We start from the raw sequence: 22616 nt of genomic DNA, 5'->3' as shown, positions 1-22616 counted from the left end.
AAGATACCAGCTACAATGAAGACTTACAGAAGCATTTCATCAAGGACCATCGGCTGGACAGTACACAATTCAATTTTGACCAACTGCTGTGTGTTCGGCAAAACATCTGCACACTTGGGTGTAATGACCAAAAATGGTAGATTGTTTCTATCCACAATAAGAAACTGGCCTGTGGGAGAAAAGCAGACTGTGAGCTACACGTGCTTTGCTGCATCAAACTCATATAATATCTTAACCAAAGGACCAGGCAATACTGCTAACTCCCAAAGTGAAATTCAATCCTGCTTGGAAAGAAATGGAAGGTTAAAAGAAGAATTAGACTGCATTATGCATGGTGAAACCAATGTGAAAAGATAATCATGACAACTGGAGAATGAAAGATTACTGAAACTGGCAAAAAGTTTTAAGGTATTTAAAAGGAATCAGTCAGAGGCTAAGTGTTTTGATTTCAACACAAGTGGACATCAAGGAGGGGGAATAAAAAAACTTATGAAATGACACTTCCGAGGTTATAAGAAGAGACATTGCAAAAGAGCACTAACCATAGGAGTGTCAATGAAATACAAAAAGAAATAAAAGATCGCCATGCACAAAGACTGCTGATTTAGGCATCAGCTATTATACCCCAAATCTTGTCCAGAAATACAAGAGAGATGATAGAAAAATCTCACAGTTATGGGAACAATAAGCTCGCCTTTGATAAACTTGAGCTTTCTCGTAAAATGAAAAGTTGGGAGAAGAAAAGAACAAGCTGATTGATGTGGAAGACTGAGAATTTTAGGGACTGCTTTGGAAATGAAGCTATGGGAATATGAAGTTAAGAATGCCAATAAATGAGTGTGAGTACAAAGGACACTTATCTATCAAGTCCTCTTCTACTACCCCTAAATTCTCAACAAAATTCCCAATCGTATTCAGACCTATTCAAATTTGTACTTGTGCTGAACACAATCTAACAATTTACATAACCAGAATAATTCACGCATCAAACTACCTTTATCAAAATTATCTGAATTATCAGCTAATTTATGAACATTCAACTTTTTTTAAATTCACTCACAGGATGTGTGTGATGCTGTATGGTTCTATATCTATATCCGGCTAAGACTTATTGCTTGTCACTAGCTGCCCTTGAAAAGGTGGTGGTGAGCTGCCAACTGCTGCAGTCCATATGCTGTATTATGTTTGGGAGGGAATGCTGTTAGGGAAGGGATTCCAGGATTTTGTCCCAGGAACACCAAAATAGTTCTTGTCAGGACAGCGAGGGGCTTGGAGGGGGACTTGCAGGTGGTGGTGTTTCCATGTGCTGCTGATGGCTCACAGCACTTCATGGGTGCCCAGTGTTGAGTTACTAGACTTGTTCGAAGTCTAGCCCTTTTAACACAGAGATGGTGCTACACAACACAATACAAGATATCAGCAATGTGAAGGTATGACTTCATCTATATTAAGACTGTGCAGTGATTACTCTTATCAATACCATCATGGAGAGATGCATCTGCAGCCAGCAGATTAGCAAGGATGAGGTCAAGTACGTTTTACCTTCTTGTTGGTTTCCTCAGCACTTGTCACAGACCCATTCAAGCAGTAATATTCTTTAGGGGTCAACAAGCTCGATCAATACTCTATCTGGCAAAGGATTGTTGGTGATAGATTTTGAAGTCCCCGACCGGGAGTACATTCTATGCCCTTGCTACCCTCAGTATTCTTTCCAAGCACTGTTCAGTATGGAGGAGCATTGACTGACCAACAAGGGAGTACGTGCATGGTAATCAAAAGGAGGTTTCCCTGCTCATGTTTGACCTGATGCTGTGAATTGTTTCAAATTCCCAGGGCAACTCCCTCCTGAAAGAAGAATACTGTTCTGCCATCTCTGCTCTGCCTGTCCTGCTGGTGGGGAAGGACATGTCCAGGGACAGTAATGGTGGTTTATGGGATATTATCTGTAAGATGTGATTCCATGATTGATTGATGGTTAGTGGGGCACTTTTGGAGAACTGAGTACAGTTCTGCTCAGCCTTATTGGAAAGATATTACTAAATTGGCGAGGTTGCAGGATAGATTTACATGGATGTTACTGGGACTGGAGGGTTTGAATTATAAGGAGAGGCTGCATAGACTGGATTTTTTCACTGGAGTGTAGGAGGTTTAGGGGTGACCTTAAAGAAGTTTATAAAATCATGAGGGGCATAAGTAAGATTAATAGCAAAGGTCTTTTCTCTAGGGTGGGTGAGTTGAATAGGAGGCATGTTTTTAAGGTGAGAGAAGAGAGATTTATAAGGGATCTGAGGGGCAACATATTCATACAGAGGGTGGCTCATATGTGGAATTAACTTCCTGAGGAAGTGATGGATGCCAACACAGTTGCAACATTTAAAAGATACTTAGATAAGTACATGAATAGGTAAGGTTTGGAGGGATAAGGGCTAAAAGTATGCAAGTGGGACTAGTTTGGGATTATGTGTGGAATGGACTATTTGAACCAAAAGGTTTGTTTCCATGCTGTATGACTCTAGGACTCTATGACAAATTTCATAAATAAAACTAATGTTTTCCTTACCTCAGCAGACTGTGTATATTCCTTACTGGCACAGAGATCAAGATTAAATTAAGTGTTTAAATAATGACTGGAATTGGAGCAAGCTTGATGAGCTGAAGGGTCTGTTTCTGTGCTGTATTGAATTGTATTCGAGAATAGTTTATGTTGCTGCCAACCCAATCACCAAAAGTAAAAATAAACTGCATGCCAGAAATTTTAAACAACACAAAATGCAGGAGAAACTCAGTGGGTCTAGCAGCATCTGTGGACAAAAACAAAGTCAATATTTTGAGTCCAGTATGACTCTCCTTAAAACTCCAAAGCCAGGAATGAATATGAGTCATCTGGTATCTGTTTCTTTTCAAACATGCTGCCAGACCTGTTGAGCCCCTCCAACACTTATTGTGCTTGTTGTTAAGTATATTGCTCAATTTCTGACTGTACATCATTGATTTCCTGAAAGACATGCTTGGTATGTATATTTCTTTCAATTCACAAACAATTACATTGAACAGATCAGTATACAGTACTTGTTAATTCTGGAACATAAAGGAGATTACTACCAGAGTGGAATCTGACCCTTGTACCAGTCACCTGAGATCTGTGTCTCGCATTCCCTATATGAACAAATCTGTTCTTTCAAGAATATTCAGTATAGGCAAGGCAAACAAACTTGCATCAACCATACTGATTGCAATATAAATTTATCCCTCGATCTCTACTTTAAAATGTACTAAATATAGATATGAATTTATCTGATAATTTATCTCTTTATGAAGCACTACCATAGCAGAAAGAATTTTTAAGGTATTTGAATACACATGACTCAACAATAGAACATCAGGATTCAAATGACACAACCATCATTTTCTGATAGAGTTAGAACAATCAGGTGACAAGCTGCCAGGGCACTGCATGACTTCACAGATTTTGTTTCATTCCAAAGCGCAAGTTCGAAACGTCTTGCCAAATATTAAATCAGTTCACAGCAAAAATATTGTTCAAGTACAAGTTCTTAGTGACAGTAACCAAAATCCAAATTGGCAATCAAAATTCAAATATTCTGCAGAAGGATTTGAAAGTTTTTTTAGGACAAATATCAAACAAACTTTTCAAATTCAAAGAAATCAAAAGTTAAGTTCTGTGGAAAATGGACAATTATCCAAATTGGGAAAATTCACAAGCTCCTTTTAAACATTGTTAAAAAGAGTTATGAAGTTGAAAAACATTGTGTTGCACTCACCAGGACTGAAACAGGAGTAAAATCCAATTTTATGAAGAAAATAACAACATAAAAAGAAATAAGAAGGCTGATTGGTTGGACTATGTTTGTCATGAAGAGCCAGCTGTCAATTTTAGTAAACTTTTTCAATTGAAACCAGGTAGGTCAACTTTGACTGGTTTGAGTATTGCCATAGAGATGCATCAGAGATTAGCTTTCTCCATAGAAAAAGATGCCTTGTAAGGACATATTTCATATGCCTACAGAGAACTGGGCCCTTGTGTGAAGCTATGTGGCTTCTAGAATGTGCAATTGAATCACACAGTGACATGACTTTGGGAGAACATTTGTGCCTCGGGTGCTCGTTGTTGTGGTTCTGTTCGCCTATCTGGGAATTTGTGTTGCAGACGTTTTGTCCCCTGTCTAGGTGACATCCTCAATGCTTGGGAGCCTCCTGTGAAGCGCTTCTGTGATATTTCCTCCGGCATTTGTAGTGATTTGTACCTGCCGCTTCCGGTTGTCAGTTCCAGCTGTCCATTGCAGTGGCCGGTATATTGGGTCCAGGTCGATGTGCTTATTGATTGAATCTGTGGATGAGTGGCATGCCTCTAGGAATTCACTGGCTGTTCTCTGTTTGGCTTGTCCTATAATAGTAGTGTTGTCCCAGTCGAATTCATGTTGCTTGTCATCTGAGTGTGTGGCTACTAAGGATAGCTGGTCATGTCGTTTCGTGGCTAGTTGGTGTCCCATTAAATGCCAGAGGAAACATCACAGAAGCGCTTCACGGGAGGCTCCCAAGCACTGAGGATGTCACCTAGACAGGGGACGAAATGTCTGCAACACAAATTCCCAGCTCGGCGAACAGAACCACAACAGTGACATGACCGATAATTTACATTGATTTCTAGTGTAAGACTGAAGACAGTGGGACAATGTTGTCCATAAGCAGAACCATTACTAATGCTGGAGACATGTTCTGCTTTTTGTAAGCAGGAGCTAGTTGAGCATGAGAAGCAAGTTGTCTGTTTCTGATAGTCAAAGGGACAGTCATTGGTGGGTATGACTTATAAATCTGTCATCACATTGGCTCTGAACCTCATACACGACATTACAGAATTGTTGGCAGGCAGAAAGTACTTTCGGTTTGACAGTAGTACCTGTTGAGAGAGAATGTCAGACATGTTTATTGCAAAGTTAGTGGCGTGAGACAGCTGGCTCCACCTGTTGTTCAATTCTTTTTCATTCATGGGATGTGGGCATCACTAGCTAGTCTAGCATTTATTGACCATCCCCAACTACCTGAGAGAAGGCAATGGTGGAGGTAAGTAGTCCATTCAGCCCAGTGAGTCTGCTCCACCATGCAATGAGACTACAGCTTAATTGATAATCCTCAACTCCACTTTACTGCCTTTTCCCCATAATCCTGAAATCCCTTACTGATTTAAATCTATCTCAGCCTTGAAAACACTTAATGACCCAAATCTATAGCCCTTTGTGAACAGATTCACAACCTTCTGAGAGAAAAGATTTCTCCTTATCTCTGTCTGAAGTGAAGCAATCCCTTCTTCTGAGATTATGCCCTCTGGCCCAAGACTCTTCCCACAAGCAGGAAACAACCTCACTGCATTTTCCCTGTCAAGCCCCTCAGGATCTTGTGTGTTTCTATAGGCTTGCCTCTTATTCTTCTCAACATAAGAGTTCAGTCACAACCTATTAATCCTCCCCAATTAAGAAAATGCTTCCATACCCAATATCAATCTTGTGAAACTTCTATGGGCTGCCTCCAATGCCATTATAGCAGTTCTTATACTTTTGTCTACCAATCTTTGATCTCAGTTCATCTGAGCAAGATCCGTTCTTGTTTCATTGCAATTGGCCCTCCTCCAGTTATGAGCATTTACACTGAATTGCTTGTTTTTCTTTTTAGTAGCTCACTTAACTCTAATGATGCTGTGATCATTATCTCTTAAATGTTTGATGACAGACATTTGGATCCTGATTTTTCTCCCCTGTTCAGCAGCATCCTGTTTCATCAACTCTAACCTTTTACAAATGATTACCCATGACTTGGATCTTTTTCCGTGGAAGTGGACTGGATTAGTAGTCAGGCGAAGTGACCTGGGAAGAGCTATGAGGCTCCTCAATTCACAAAACAGACTCAGTAAAGAGCATGCTTTGGGACTCTGGCACTCTAAAGAAAGTATAAAAATGAAAAATAAAACATTCTTACACTCTCATTTTCATTGTGCAATTGTGTTATCCTCTACCCCTGCATCCATCTCCAGCACACCTTATATCTCCCTGTGCCTTTGCACCGACCCCACAATCCCTCATGTCACCAAATACCCCAAACATTTCTAAAACCTTATGTCAACTCAGTATCAACTCATCTTCCATCTGCCATCCTTTGTCTTCCTCCCTCCAAACCAACACAAATTGCCAGACTAGTAGGTATGTCACTATTGAAAGAAAGGCAGATTCTCATTGATACAAAATTAATTCAGTACAGTGAAATTCAGGAACTTAAATCCTTATGTACTCAAACATTTCACTTGTGTGTTCATTAACTTACCAAAACAGACTATTCACTCATGGTAAGAACTTATGTCAATAAATATCTCCCTTAAATACTTAAAAAGCTTAAATCAATAAACATTTTTATTATATGTGTAGCTGAAGATTACTAAGGTTGCCTAACGAGTGTCCTATTAAAATTAATATGAATGTAACTTCCAAAAGTAAAACAGTAATCATAAAATAAAACTTCTGGTGTGTAACAGAATGTTCACATGATGATACTTTCAAGTTGCCTGAAGTTTTCTCAATAGCTTTGAATGAGAGTCTGCATTTCCTCGATTTCAACTACAATTTGATCATCAGAAGAACAATGAAAATAGAAACCATTTCTGATATCTTTATTAGTATTTCTCATAAATAACATTTACAGCTGATTATTTTTCCAATGCTAATGTATTAAGTAGTATCACTTTCCCGGGAATCCACCATAGATCAAGTTCCATGCAAAGACTACAAATTTACAAATTTAATTTGTACATCAAATAACTTTATCTTCACTGTTATAGTTAATGATGTTATTTAAATTCTTCTGTTATTTTAAAAGTGCAATAATTTATTATAATTTTTAGCTCCCGGTATATCCACTTTTCACACTTTGTAAACTGATTGTGACATTTACTGTTTTTTGTAATATTGTAGAGATCTCATTTTATCAGCTTTAGATGCTCAGCTTTCAAACAAAAATAAAGCATTTGAAAGTTGTGTATTCACAAGTTGCTAATGAGGAATAATTACCTGAGAGCGTTCCATGATTTTGAACATTTATTTCTTTCACAAGTAGTTTACTGTTGGCTACTGCAGTGCCAAAATCAATTTCTGGATCAATACGAAGATCACAAACAGAGACAAACCTACCAGAGAAGACAAAAAATGCGATCACAGCAATTAATTCTAATATAAGCAATTTAATGAATCCATTAAAATGACAGAAAATAGCTGAAGCAGGATTATTCTATTCACACCATCTACATGAAGTGGCATCACTCGGACGCAGTCTTAAAGCCTCACATCAACAGCTAAGCATCAAGATGAAGTAAGCTAGAAACGAAAAGTGTTTCATCTCAAAGAAATTGGTACAACAATAGAAAATATAGTAAAAACTCACATTTCTTAACAAGTAACTAATAAGTGCTGTAAAATTATCCAAGATTGCTCTGCGTGTCTTTGGAAGAAGAAATATGTTTTTGTGTGACATCAGTTTAAATTTGAGAAGTAAATGTCTGAACTATAACTAAATTTGTTTTTCTCTTTCCAACATAGTTTTATTTTTGACAAAATATTATCAGTTAAGTTCAAATTATAATTTTAGTAAGGATCTATTAAAAGTCCACTTCCTCACTTCCCTCTTCATCTTCTCTAATTTGTTCTATGTGACTTTGATTTGAATTGATTTATTGTTGTCACTCCTATGAAGCAAGTTTTACTCTCTTAAATGCATGACATACACTTAAGATCCTCCACCTATTATAAATATGTATGATAAGAATTTGTTTTGATTTTATTGGGATCATAGCATAGGTAACAATTAATTTCAGCTCAGTGTACCATTTTTGCTCAGCATAACCTTCTTGTCTTTCGATCAGGTTGATTATAGTTTCAGGTCATCTACCAACATCTTTGGGTAGTTAGCAACTTTGGTGGGAATAGAATTTGACTGTAGCATTGGCTGCTGCTTATGCACCTCTCCAGATTTCTATAGTTTCCAAGTTTCTTTGAAAATCTTTACATGCCAGTTTAAGAGCACGTAAGTTGCCTGTGCCATTATTAACAACTATATGATTGTTCATACATATGTAGTCAATTCAGCAATCCTGTATTTCCAGCAGAAATTTGACAAATTCAAATATTAGACAAGTATGACTTTGCAGACCTCAATTTTGTGTATCAATTCTGTGTACTCATTTCAAATGAAATGGACAGATTTATGTAAGATACTTTATTGATGACTTTTCTTCTGGACCTCAATTAATTTATAGTACTAAAGATCCTTGATAATTCTATCTGAATTATCATGTTATCAACTTTGTTTGGTGGTACGGTAAGTCCCAATTTATTTTTTTTAACCTATTTTTCTAATCAACTTGTTCAGTATGTTATTACACACCTCTGGAGTACGTGGGACTTCAATCTGACCGCCCAGCCCAGGGGTAGTGGCACTACCACCACACCACAAGAGGGCCTTAAAATATTGCCTTGTTTAATGCTGTTTCACTTCAATGTCGATCAATTAATGGAGCCAGTTTGCCCATTCCATATCATTTCAGTATTATTTCCAATCAGTCTGACATCAGTTCTCTCTTGATCCAACTGGTGCCATTTGCAGCAGCCTTTCCCACTGCCTAATCCTCCAAATTGTAGCCTCTCTCACTTCCTGCCACTCCCAGTCCCTGAATCACTCTCATGCTGATCCTTACCCTCACTGAACCTCTCATTTTCTGATTCGCCCAATTACAGCTTCCCACTTCTAACCATTCAAGGTCCAGATCTGATTCAAAGCTGGAGCTCTGGCATGGTTGAAAAGTGAGCCCACTGACATAGAAATGTGGAAGTCAGACTGCGATAATTCATTTTTTTAAAATGACTATCGAAGCTGTTCCACTGACATGAAGATTCAGGAGAAGGAAGCGATGAGAAGATGGTTTAAAAAAAACTTGCATAATAACAAATCAGCTGGACACTTCTGCACAACAAGGCAATTTCCCAAACTTGGAGCAGCACCAGATCACATCAGGATGTTGAACAAGAATATAGGTTCAGGAGAGAAAATCAGTGATTTGGGAGAGTCAGGGAATGGGAGATTCAGCAAGGCCAAGGATTGATATGGGGACAGTTTGGACTGTGAAAGATTGCAAGTAGGAAGTGCAAGAGGAAGAGTATGCAGAGAAGAGGAGAATCAGAGAGCAGGATATGTCATGACAGGAAGTTCAGGAAGCAGGATCAACAATGATCTAGTTTACTTCCAAAATATAATCAAAGGTATAATATTTTAACAATTTTGTAGGAGGAAGGTTCTACCAAACCTTACTGCAATTTTTATGCTGGTTTTAATGGGAACTTGTTGTTTCTCCAAAAGTTGTACTTTTAAGGAATGCAGTTATAACTTCACGAGAACTTACTTTGTGCTCTTCGTATAGGAATTACTTAATAATACATACGCAAGTAGTGGGATCTTAATAAGATCTTCATCTATGGATACAATACATTCATCCTTTGCGTCTTCTCTTTTATCTGCTGAATATTCTATTCGGGCTGAAATCTGTACTCCAGGTGCAATTTTATTTTCCTTATTGTTCACAATGATCCTGAATAACTGCAAAGCAAGAAATAAATGTAATTGTATTGAATTCACTCAGTTAAACTTTTCACTCTCCCTGAGTATCATAAACATTAACCCGAACTTCTCTTAGGTTTGAAGGAAAGTCTACACATTCCACCAAGCACATTCAAAAGGATTTGCCATCACTGTCTATGCACTGCCAGCTTCAGAATTTAAACACTTCGTGGAGCCCATCTAAATTCGGAACTGTGGTGGCTCTTCCTTCATTGTCATTACAAGCTTGCATTCCCATACAACAGGTTTTATCCCACTGTCTCTGTTCATATTCGCCAGATAAGTATCACCTTATTTGCCAACTTAAATAACTTTTACAACAGCTAATTGTTGTACAATAAACAGCATGACTGTATTCCTAAGACATTGCAGGGCCTTACTGATGCATCTCAAATGGCTTTGCAGGCTCCGCCAACAATGCAAGGCACTCTATTGCATTGTCACCCAAACCTCATCATATAATTATATATCAAGATGCTTAAATGCTGCCACAAAATATTTATCGTGTCCAATTCTACATTCTTTTTATTCCTAAATAACAAAATGGGCAGTGATACATATAAGTTATATACAGAAACTGGCAAACAAATCATCCTAATGGCGTTTATCCATTTTGTTAAAATATTTTTTCATTCCCTTCAACCATCTCTCCAATCCAATGTTCAATGTTACATTTTCTGCCTCAAATACTAATCCTGGAAATGAATTCCACATCCTCAAAAATTTCAGAGTAAAGAAGCTACCATTGCTTTCTGTCCAAATCTCTTGCACATAATCTTGTATCTTTGGTCCTTCTGTTAAATATTGTTATATTGTCTGTAAAGGCCAAGGAACTAATTAGCTAGGAATGAACTGTATGTGTGAATGTTCAGTGCCATCATTCAGGGCTGTAATAAAGAATCTGATCTGTTGGTTAACATACCCTAGTAGTCTAATAATGGACAGGGAGTTAGAAATAAACAAAAGTAATCTCTTCTTTCCAACCTTAATGGGTGAATATTTCAAACATCTGGAAACCAAAAGACAACCAAAACCATATGGTGGTACCAGTGAGTAAACTCAAAACATTTTAAAGTAATTTAATGCTGATCAGCAATATCAATCCAAATTAATGCCATATCAACAGATAGATAGAGAGAGAGAGAGAGGTGGGGAAAGAAAAACTGAATACATCATGGGAAAATAAAAACCTGACTCAAATGGCACAGCAATAAATGCACACCTTTGATCCAAAATGAATTGGGGTGCTGATGATGTTGGAGAAAAATTTAAAATAATTAAATTAAAAGGCTGAGTTTATGTCCCACACACTTAACAAAGTGAAGCACTGCAAACACATGCAAAATCAGAGGGTAGCATTTACCTTCCTGCAGGTTAGGAGTAAGAAATTAACACGGTGATTCTGGTAACATTTGGTTAGACCCCTAGTATGCAACTCTCATACGTATCATGTTATTCCAGCCATTTGGTTTATTTCCAGCAACAACTTATTTTTAATTTTTTTGTAATTATCTTTCTGCCTTAATTAATCAGATTATAAGTCATTCCTTCACTTGCTATTCAGCTGTTGACACTTTATTCACACTGACACTTTTGATCACCTGCAGCGACTCATTATCCAGCCTGTCGACACTCCACTCAATTTGTATGACTGTTTGCTTTCTCTGCCTATAAATTATGTACCTGTGTGCTGCTCTTCACTTCACCTGTCAAAGGAGCAGAGCTCCAAAAGCTTGTGATCTCAAATAAACCTGTTGGACTATAACTTGGTCTTGTGTGACTTCTGATCTTGCCAAAGGAAGGACTTGGGATTCTCTCTGTTGGCAGCATTAAACTTTGATGAATTGCACAACACTGATTCTCTTCAGCACAAAGAATATGCCTGCCTTATCTAAATGACTTTGTGGCAGAAATCCCCTTTGGAACAGGTCAGTTCATGGTTGCATACTAAAGTGGCAGCTCTTTCATGAAAGATTAAATTCACTCAGGTCTGAACATGAGACCATACATGCATAGGTGACTCTGGACCATTTTGAAATATGAGGTATGTTGGTAACACACACTCCGGCATTCAACAGTTGCCTAAAGATCATTAACAATAAAGAGCGAGTCAGCTACATCCTGTTATCTGATTAGAATTACTTAATTAAGAAGACACCAGAAATCCAAATGACATTTTTGAAAGATTCGGCACCCACCTTCAGCCAAAATCAAATCTTTAGATGTACCGGTATGAATTTCAAAGTCTCAAACAGGAGTTGGGGGAGTTTACTGGCACTCTTTTAACAAGAGAAATAAATGCAGCCTTGAAATGTAAGTTTAAGGACACAGAGGAAAGACTATTAAATCAACTCATTTAGTGTTCTGTACAACCTGAAAGTACAGAAAAAATTCATCAGAAATAATGAGCTCCCAATATTGCTGACTGCAAGCATTGGCAGCACGCCTGGAGCCATGAGCAACAAATGAAAATGCTGATTACGCAAACAGCTGGCCTTCACTTAACTTCAAGAGAAATGTGGCAGGGTTGATGCAGTGAACCAGCAGCAAACCATGAACACCAAAGAAAGAAAGACATACAGAAGCTCTGGACAAAATAAGAATTCACAGTTAGAAGGAAATACCAGAAATGTGCGTCAGTCTGCTGAGCTAGAGGAAAAGCCAATCACTGGGAAAATAATTGCAGAACAAAGGAAGAAAAGGACAGATGAGTCACCAGTGCAACAACAGGGCGAATGAGAGAAAATACAAAGAAAGCGGGTTGTGGATGTGGTGGTTGTCGGTTAGCTCACTGAGCTGGTGAGTTGTCATGCAAACATTTCTTCACCATGCTAGATAACAACATCAGTATGATTTCCATGAAGTATTGTTGTTCTACTCTGCTCTGTGCACCGCTCTGTTAAAGTGGGTGGTATCATTTCCAGTTTTCCTTTGCAGTGGCTGTAGGTGGGATCTATGTCAACTTGCTTGTTGATGGCATTGCAGGTTGAAAACTAGGCCTCTAAGAATTCCTGCGCATGTTCTTTACAGCTTGTCCTAGGATGGTTACGTTGTCCCAGTCAAACTATTGGTCTTCTTTGTCTGAATGTACTGAGATTAGGCAGAATTGATCCTGCTGTAGGCTGTTAGTTGGTGTTCATGTATCCAGGTTGCTAGCTTTCTTCCAGTTGGGCTAATATAATGTTTGTGGCAATTGTTTAATGGAGTTTTGTATATCATGTTGGTCCTGCATGTTATGGGTATGGGGGTCCTTCGAGCATGTGAGTAGTTGGAGTAGTATGGCTATGGATTGGTGTGCTGCCATGATTCTGAGTAATTGTAGCAGTCAGGTTATCATTTCTGATATGTTCTTGATATAGAGTAGGGTGACCAGTGTATTGGGGTGTACAGTGTCCTTCTGGTGTTGTCTGTCTGATAGGCATTGGTGGGTGAAGTTTTGGGGTATCTATTGTTTGTATAGGCATTCGTCCTCATTCCTGTGTAGTTCTAGTGTGCTGCATTACGTAGTAGCTCATTTAAGTAATGCCCTGACACAGTGCTGTTTGTAGACATTGGGCTGGTTGCTGTTGTAGTTGAGAATTTGGTCTGTGTTGGTAGCCTTCCTGTGCACTTTGGTTGGGAATTCTCCGTTGGTCCTTCATTCAACCATGATATCTATAAATGGGAGTTGATTGTTGTTTTCCTCCTCTCTGGTGAATTTGTTGATGAGATAGTGCATTTCCTCTAACTTTGTGTGTTTATGATGACAAGTGTGTCATCCACATATCAGGCTCCTGGTTTGAGTTGGATTACGGGGAGGACTGTGCTTTCCAGTCTTTGCATGACTGCTTCTGTTATGAGTCCTGATATAGGGTATCCCATAAGTGCCAATGAATACAAAGTGAGTGGTGAGGCATAAGTCCAGTAATTTGTATGTATGGTCCTTACTGATGATGCTGTTGAGGGTCAGCATTTCTGATTCTTCCAGTCATACTGCAAGTGTTTCTTTCACCAATGGTATGTCAATGGAGGTAAACAGTGCTGTAATGTCATAGGAAACCATGATTTCATCGTTGTTTCTGAGGTTGTTGAGGAATATCTAAGCTGAGTGGATAGCACAGGTTCACCCATTCCTAAACTAATTCAGCTTTTTTACAGACTCCCCAAGGTGCAAAAACCAGACATCACCCTCAGACCCTTAGTTTCATTACCAAGCACACCTACACACAAACTGGCCAAGGAACAACTGCAGAGATTGATACAACTTTTCAACTGATTTATACACTTAATGGTAAAGTCCTGGGCAGTGTTGCTGAACAAAGAGACCTTGGACTGCCGGTTCATAGTTTGGTGAAAGTGGAGTCACAAGTAGACAGGATAGTGAAGAAGGCGTTTGGTCTGCTTTCCTTTATTGGTCAGAGCATTGAGTACGGGGGTTGGGATATCATGTTGTGGCTGTACAGGATATTAGATAGACCACTTTTGGAATACTGCATGCAATTCTAATCTCCCTGCTATATGAAGGATATTGTGAAACTTGAAAAGGTTCAGAAAAGATTTACAATGATATTCCCAGAGTTGGAGGGTTTGACCTATAGAGAGAGGGTGAATAGGCTGGGATTACTTTCCTTGGAGCGATGGAGGCTGAGGGGTAACTTTATAGAGGTTCATAAAATCATGAGGGCATGGATTGGGTCAATAGCAAAGATCTTTTCCCCGGGGTGTGGAAGTCCAAAACTGGAGGCCAGAGGTTTAAAGTGAGTGGGGAATGATTTAAAAGGGACCTAAAGAGCAACCTTTTCAAGCAGAGAGTGGTGTGCGTATGGATGAAGTGGTGGAGGATGGTACAATTACAACATTTAAAAGGTATCTGGATGGGTATATGAATAGGAAGGGTTCAGCGGGACATGGACCAAATGCTGGCAAATGGAAGTAGATTAATTTAGGATATCTGGTCAGCATGGATGAGTTGGGTCTACTTCCATACTGTACAGCTCTATGATTCTATGACCCTAAGTTCATAATAATTGAGCCGGAAACTGGGAAGGAAATGGAAAGAAACAGTCCATATTTGACCTATATCTGAGCTGGTAAATCAGAATGCTGGTGATCAATGATGTCAGAAACATCAACATCAGCGAGACAACATTAGCAACAGAGAGCATGGCTTCTGCAATATCAGAAATAATACACACATCACCAACTCATCACTGAGAATATCAAATGCATATCTACAAGATGCAGGAACAATATTTTACCACCAAAGCTATTTATAAGAATTCATGCTGTGACAGACTATGAAAAAAAAATTTTTTCCCCAAGAAAGTAAGCCAATAAATAACTTAATAATACATTAGTTTAGGATAGTTAATGATTGAAATACTGTAGTTATAAAGATATGTGCATTACATTTCAAAAAAAGAATGACGGTTTTATTTTGCATATTGTCTGTAAAAAGCTAGTAATTGAGTAGCCAGGAATCAGTTATATGTGTCAGGATTCCAGTGGGTTATATTCACGGCTGCACTGGAAAGTTAAGGCTTTTATTGAACACAGCACCAATTTAAGCAGTCTCTGAGCATGCAGCATGGCAACTTGAAATTAAACAGAAGAGCTCTTTTGCATCCATACTTGGTGTGATTATTTCAACCACTTTTCAACCAGAAGACAAAGCACCTCTTTCTAGACCTCAAAGTTACTGGAATTAGTTTATTAACACTTAACTTTTTATTCACTTACAATAGTTAATACTTGATCAGTCCTATCACTTCATAATCTTTGATCTTTTAATGTAATTACTTCAATTTTTCCTAGTTTTCTTGTATAGAAACACAAAAATACATCTCAAAAAATCTACAATAAATCCCCTCTAATCTCGAACTTCTAGAGGAAGACAGGCAGGAGGCTGGAAGAACACAGCAAGCCAGGCAGCATCAGGAGGTGGAGAAGTCAACGTTTCAGGTGTAACCCTTCTTCAGGACTGGGTGGGTGTAAGGGAAACTGCAGATAAAGGGGAGCAGCGGGTTTGATGGTGAGCCGAGTGTTGGTGCAGAAAGATTGAAGCACTGCACGTTCGGAAGGGGTGAGACTGGAGTAGATGAGGGGGGTGAAGAAATTGAGGCTGCTGATGTCACATTGGCAGTCAGCAATGAAGATGCCAAGGGCTGGTACAAGGCTGGCAAGGGGTGACCAGTTGGATGGGAAGGCTGGAGGCAGGAGAATGGGACATCAGAGGAAGGTTGGGAGTTTTTGTCAAAGTGCAGCACTCCACTCTCTCCACACCAACCTTCGGTTCACCATGAAACCCACTGACAAAGGCGGGGTGCTGTAGTCTGAAGAATGGACCTCTATGTCACAGAGCTGAAAATGTGTTGCTGGAAAAGCGCAGCAGGTCAGACAGCATCCAAGGAGCAGGAGAATCGACGTTTCGGTGGTAGGTGAGGACCAGTGGGGTTCTGTCCTGGTGGCGATTGGAGGGGCGGGGCTCAAGGGCGGAGGAGCGGGAAGTGGAGGAGATGCGGTGGAGAGCATCGTCGATTACGTCTGGGGGGGATTTGCGGTCTTTGAAGAAGGAAGCCATCTGGGTTGTTCGGTATTGGAACTGGTCCTCCTGGGAGCAGATGCGGTGAAGACAAAGGAATTGGGAACAACCAGATGGCCTCCTTCTTCAAAGACTGCAATTTCCCCCCAGACGTGATCAACGATGCTCTCCACCGCATCTCCTCCACTTCCCGCTCCTCCGCCCTTGAGCCCCGCCCCTCCAATCACCACCAGGACAGAACCCCACTGGTCCTCACCACCACCCCACCAACCTCCATATACATCATATCATCCGTCGTCATTTCCGCCACCTCCAAACGGACCCCACCACCAGGGATATATTTCCCTCCCCTTCCCTATCAGCGTTCCGAAAAGACCACTCCCTCCGTGACTCCCTCGTCAGGTCCACACCCCCCACCAACCCAACCTCCACTCCCGGCACCTTCCCCTGCAACCCAAGAAATGCAAAACTTGTGCCCACACCTCCCCCCTTACTTCCTTCCAAGGCCCCAAGGGATCCTTCCATATCCACCACAAATTCACCTGCACCTCCACACACATCATTTACTGCATCCGCTGCATCCGATGTGGCCTCTTCTATATTGGGGAGTCAGGCCGCCTACTTGCAGAACGTTTCAGAGAACACCTCTGGGACACCCGGACCAACCAACCCAACCATCCCGTGGCTCAACACTTTAACCCCCCCCCCCAACTCCAACAAAGGACATGCAGGTCCTTGGACTCCTCCATCGCCAGACCATAGCAACACGAAGGCTGGAGGAAGAGTGCATCATCTTCCGCCTAGGAACCCTCCAACCACAAGGGATGAACTCAGATTTCTCCAGTTTCCTCATTTCCCCTCCCCCCACCTTGTCTCAGTCCCAACCCTCGAACTCAGCACCACCTTCCTAACCTGCAATCTTCTTCCTGACCTCTCCGCCCCCACCCCTACTCCGGCCTATCACCCTCACCTTAACCTCCTTCCATCTATCGCATTTCCAACGCCCCTCCCCTAAGTCCCTCCTCCCCATCTTTTACCTTAGCCTGCTTGGCACACTCTCCTCATTTCTGGAGAAATGGCTCATGCCCGAAACATCGATTCTCCTGCTCCTTGGATGCTGTCTGACCTGCTGCGCTTTTCCAGCAACACATTTTCACTTCTGATCTCCAGCATTTGCAGTCCTCACTTCCTCGTCTATGTCACAGAGGCTAAATGCCAACTCTCCAACACCACATCCTACCTCTCCTTTGACCATGACCCCACAGTGACTCGTCACGCCAAAATCAATTGCACTGTCAATGCCATCATTGCCTCCAGTGATCTCCCCTCCACTGCCTCCAATCTCGTTGTCCCCCAGCCCCGCACTGCCTGCTTTTACTTGCTCCCCAAGATCCACGAACCCAACTATCCTTGCCAACTCATCGTCTCCACATGCTCCTGCCCTACTGAACTCATTTCGTCCTACTTCAACTCCATCCTATTCCCCTTTGTTCAGGCACTTCCCACCAACATCCACAACACCAACCACGCCCTCCATCTCTTCAGTAACATCCAGTTCCCGGCCCCCAGCGCTTTCTCTTCACTATGGACATGCAGTCCTTACACACATCCATACCCCACAGAGATGGCCTTCAGACCCTCAGCTTCCTCCTCTCCAACAGACCCATCTAGTCCCCTGCCACCCATACCCTCCTCTGCCTTGCCGAACTGGTGCTCACCCTTAATAACGTTTCCTTTAAGTCCTCCTATTTCCTCCAAATCCAGGTAGTGGCCATGGGCACTCAGATAGGCCCCAGTTACATTTGCCTCTTTGTCAGCTATGTCGAACAGTCCCTCTTCAGTACAGGCACTGTACCCCAACTCTTCAACTCATCGATGACCGCACCGGTGCAGCATTCTGCACCCAGGCTGAGCTGGGGCAGTTCATCAGTTTCACCCACAACTTTCATCCTATCTTCAAATTCACTTGGTCCAACTCAGATACCTCACTCCCCTTTCTTGACCTCTCCATTTCCATCTCCAGCAACAGTTTCCAGACAAATGTTTACTATAAACCCACAGACTCTGACAACTATCTGGATTACACCTCCTTCCACCCAGTATTTTACAAGAACTCCATCCCATTCTCCCAATTCCTCCGCCTCTGCCACATCTGCTCGGATGAGGAGACATCCACTCCCAAGCATCCAAGATGTCCACCTATTTTGAACAATGTGTGTTCGCCCCCCCCACCCCCCACCCACCATCATCCAGACAGCCCTCCACCAAACCTCCTCCATTCCTCTCTCCACTGCTCTAAACCCGGCCCCCACCAAACACAAACACAGGATCCCCTTATCCTGACCTACCAACCCACCAGTCTCCACATCCAACATATCAACCTTAAACATTTCTGCCAACTCCAACTCGACTCTACCACCAAGAACATCTTCCCCTCCCCACTGTCTCTGCCTTCTGCAAAGACCATTCCCTTCACCAATCCTTGGATCATGCCACTTTCCCCACCACCCGCAGGTACTTTCTCCTGCAACCATAAAAGATGCAAAACCTACTGGTACATCACCCCCTCACCTCCATCCAGGGCCCCAAACAGTCCTTCCAGGTTCACCTGCCTCTCCTCCAACCTAGTTGACTGTATCAGGTGCTCCCACTGTGGTCTCCTCCACATCAGGTAGAGCAAACGTAAACTAAGGGCATGTTTCACCAAGCATCTCAGCCAGGCCCACAGGGGCCGACCGGACCTCTCAGTCACCGCCCATTTTAATTCCCCTTCTCACTTCCTCTCTGACATGAAGGGCACCACTGTGGCTCAATGGCTAGCACTACTGCCTCACAATGCCTGGAACCAAGGTTTGATTTCTGCCTTGTGCAACTGTCTGTGTGGAGTTCGAAAATTCTCCCTGCATCTGCGTGGGCTTCCTCCGAGTACTCCGGTTTCCACCCACAATCCAAAGATGTGCAGGTCAGGTGAATGGGCTATGCTAAATTGCCCATAGCGTTAGGTGCATTAGTCAAGGGTAAATATAGGTTAGGTTGCTCTGTGGAGGGTATATATGGATTTGTTGGGCGGAAGGGCCCGTTTCCATACTGTAGGGAACCTAATCTAATCTAATCATGACCATCCTTGGCCTCCTCCATTGCCACAGTGAGTCAGACCACAAATTGGAGGAACAACACTTCATCTTCCACCTGGGCAGCCTACAGCCCGAAGGACTCAACATTGAGTTCTCCAATTTCAACTAACCTCCCATTCTGTATCCCGACTCCCTTCCCAGCCCCTCCCCCTCTCCCTGCTATTCCTCTCATCGACCCTTCCTTCTTGCCACCAACTGGATTCATTCCTCCCATTGACCAACCGGACCGTACCCTCTACCTCTGTTCACCAATCCCCACCTCACCACCCTGCACCCCCCCCAACCCCCTTTATCTGCAGCTCCCCTCCCACCCATTGCTAGTCCTGAAAGAGGCTTACACCTGAAATGTTGACTTCCCTACCTCCTGATGCTGCCTGGCTTGTTGTGTTCTTCCAGCCTCCTGCTTGTCTACATTGGATTCCAGCATCTACAGTCTCTTATTTTGTCTCTGAGCAGGTTCGTGGAGCTGAATTGTCTCTTCTCGATCCGACTCATGTTTTCATACATTGCATTATTCTCTTCTTGACCTCACCTACCACACCTGCCCTGTCCATTCAGCTCCCCGCAGTTATTAGCCCTCGCCTCTGACTAAATGACTGGAGACACAGATAATAAGAGAAGCAAAACAGAGAGCCTACAGCCAGGCAGCCTGAACCCTGGAATCACAACTTTGTTGGAACATTCCTTTCACTTCAGCAGAGACCAGAGAATGGCCAGTGCAAACATTCCCCAAGGAAACGGGAGGACGGGTCGGAGAGCCCTCAGCTGATGTCCAGTGGACCCCACCTTCCCCTCCTGTGTCTGTTGAAGTGCAGTCACCCTGAAGGCGGCTCCTGGGAGCCCGGCTGCGCTTACCTTGTGCTTGGTTGGCCGGACGACAACCTTTTTGGGGGCGCTGCTGATGTTTTGCAGGGTGATTGTCTCCTGGTGCAGCTCCCCCGGCTCAGTCCCAATGAATTTTACTTTTGAATGTGACAACCTCAGCCCCGCGATATCCATCTTCTGGGTTCACATCTCAGCCCCGGTGCTCTCTGTCTCCTTCCCCTCCCCAATGCTACCTTTTTTTTCCGGCTGATCACCAACAAACTGTCTCCAGGGGACACTGGCTCTCAGCATTCGCCGTTACCTAGCAACTCGTTAAGTAAAGTGAGCAATGAATTCTTGCACCGTAAATTCGTAGAAGAGAAATGACATGATTTCAGCCCCCCACGGACTGTAAGGAACACAATACTAAGTGACACTTTGAAATGGGTTTGGGTGAAATTGCCACTTTTTAAAAAATATAAAAATGCGTCCTTTCCGTAATGGCGAAACTAGAAATGCAGAGAACTTAAAATTTCTTGCAGTTCCCCGCAGTGAAAGCTGAAATATGAAATGGGACTTGTCGAGGCGAAGTTTGGAAATCGTGGTGGGCCGCCTACTGAGCTCTGCCGTGGCACACTCTATCCCTGAAATCCCTCAATGCCCAAAGGTTTATCTGTCATGAATGTGCAAAAATGACTGAATGCTCATCGCTGTCTGGAGTAGAATATTCCAAAGGGGGAAGAAAAGAAAATCTCAACCCAACTGAAGAAATTTATAAAACGAAAGCAGAAATCGCTGGAGAAACTTGGAAGGTCTGTGAGGAGAAAACAGGGTTAACGCTTCCAGCGTTCAGAGCGTGTGACTGGTCCCAAAACATTGACTCTGCCTTCTCTCCTCAGATGCTGCCAGACCTGACGAGGTTCTGAAGCAATTTCTGTGTTTTTTTGTTTCAGATTTCCAATATCAGCAGTTCTTTATTTTTGAAAAAAACTTCTTCCCTGGCTAACATAAGAATCCCTTCATCTACGCCTGCGACCCTGGGTTCTAGATTTAGACCAGAAGAAATGTTCTCATCGTCTTTGTAAGAAAGGTGGGAGAGAGAAAGCCGGAAGTTATAGACCAGTTAGTCTGACCTCAGTGGTGGGAAAGATGCTGGAGTCTATTATAAAAGATGAAATTATGACACATCTGGATAGTAGTAACAGGATAGATCAAAGTCAGCATGGATTTATGAAGGGGAAATCATGCTTGACTAATCTTCTGGAATTTTTTGAGGATATAACTCTGAAGGTGGATGAGGGAGATCCAGTACATGTAGTGTACCTGGACTTTCAGAAAGCTTTTGATAAAGTCCCACATAGGAGGTTAGTGAGCAAAATTAGGGCGCATGGTATTGGGGGCAAAGTACTAACTTGGATTGAAAGTTAGGTGGCTGACAGGAAACAAAGAGTAGTGATAAACAGCTCCATTTCGGAATGGCAGGCAGTGACCAGTGGGGTACCGCAGGGATCAGTGCTGGAACCGCAGCTTTTACAATATATATTAATGATATAGAAGATGGTATTAGTAATAATATTAGCAAATTTGGTGATCTTACTATGCTGGGTGGCAGGGTGAAATGTAAGGAGGATGTTAGGAGATTACAGGGTGACCTGGACAGGTTAGGTGAGTGGTCAGATGCATGGCAGATGCAGTTTAATGTGGATAAATGTATGGTTATCCACTTTGGTGGCAAGAACAGGAAGGCAGATGACTACCTAAATGGAGTCAGGTTAGATAAAGGGGCAGTACAAAGAGATCTGGGTGTTCTCGTACACCAGTCAATGAAGGTAAGCATGCAGGTACAGCAGGTAGTGAAGAATAATAGCATGCTGGCCTTCATAACAAGAGGGATTGAGTATAGAAGCAAAGAGGTTCTTCTGCAGCTGTACAAGGCCCTGGTGAGACCACACCTGGAGTATTGTGTGCAGTTCTGGTCTCCGAATTTGAGAAAAGACATTCTGGCTATTGAGGGAGTGCAGCGTAGGTTCACAAAGTCAATTCCTGGAATGACAGGACTACCTTACGATGGAAGACTGGAGCAACTGGGCTTGTACACCCTTGAGTTTGGAAGACTGCGAGGGGATCTGATTGAGACATATAAGATTATTAAAGGATTGAACACTCTGGAGGCAGGAAACATGTTTCCGCTGATGGTTGAGTGCCGAACCAGAGGACACAGCTTAAAAATATGGGGTAGACCATTTAGGACAGAGATGAGGAGAAACTTCTTCACCCAGAGAGTGGTGGCTGTATGGAATGCTCTTCCCCAGAGAGAAGTGGAGGCCCAGTCTCTGGATTCATTTAAGAAAGAGTTGGATAGAGCTCTCAAGGATAGTGGAATCAAGGGTTATGGAGATAAGGCAGGAACAGGATACTGATTAAGGTTGATCAGCCATAATCATATTGAGTGGTGGTGCAGACTCCAAGGGCAGAATGGCCTACTCCTG

General features: G+C 42.1%; 2 protein-coding genes across 2 annotated transcripts in view; one reads left to right on the top strand and one right to left on the bottom strand.

Moving 5' to 3' along the window:
• Positions 1 to 20322, bottom strand: part of LOC132820918 (cilia- and flagella-associated protein 47-like) — a 491537-nt gene extending 471215 nt beyond the window's left edge. The window contains 4 exon segments of the mRNA XM_060833275.1: positions 28 to 169; positions 7074 to 7189; positions 9494 to 9648; positions 20179 to 20322. Coding sequence (XP_060689258.1) covers positions 28 to 169; positions 7074 to 7189; positions 9494 to 9648; positions 20179 to 20322 — 557 coding nt within the window.
• The window catches only part of prrg1 (proline rich Gla (G-carboxyglutamic acid) 1), a 30512-nt gene continuing 20164 nt past the window's right edge, over positions 12269 to 22616 (top strand). The window contains exon 1 of the mRNA XM_060832996.1: positions 12269 to 12468. The gene's annotated coding sequence lies outside the window, so the exon portion shown is untranslated. The remainder of the gene's footprint in view (positions 12469 to 22616) is intronic.

The sequence above is a fragment of the Hemiscyllium ocellatum genome, chromosome 12 (assembly GCF_020745735.1).
Source record: "Hemiscyllium ocellatum isolate sHemOce1 chromosome 12, sHemOce1.pat.X.cur, whole genome shotgun sequence".
NCBI lineage: Eukaryota > Metazoa > Chordata > Chondrichthyes > Orectolobiformes > Hemiscylliidae > Hemiscyllium > Hemiscyllium ocellatum.
The sequence above is the reverse complement of the archived record's forward strand: the minus strand, read 5'-3'. Positions and strand labels throughout refer to the sequence as shown.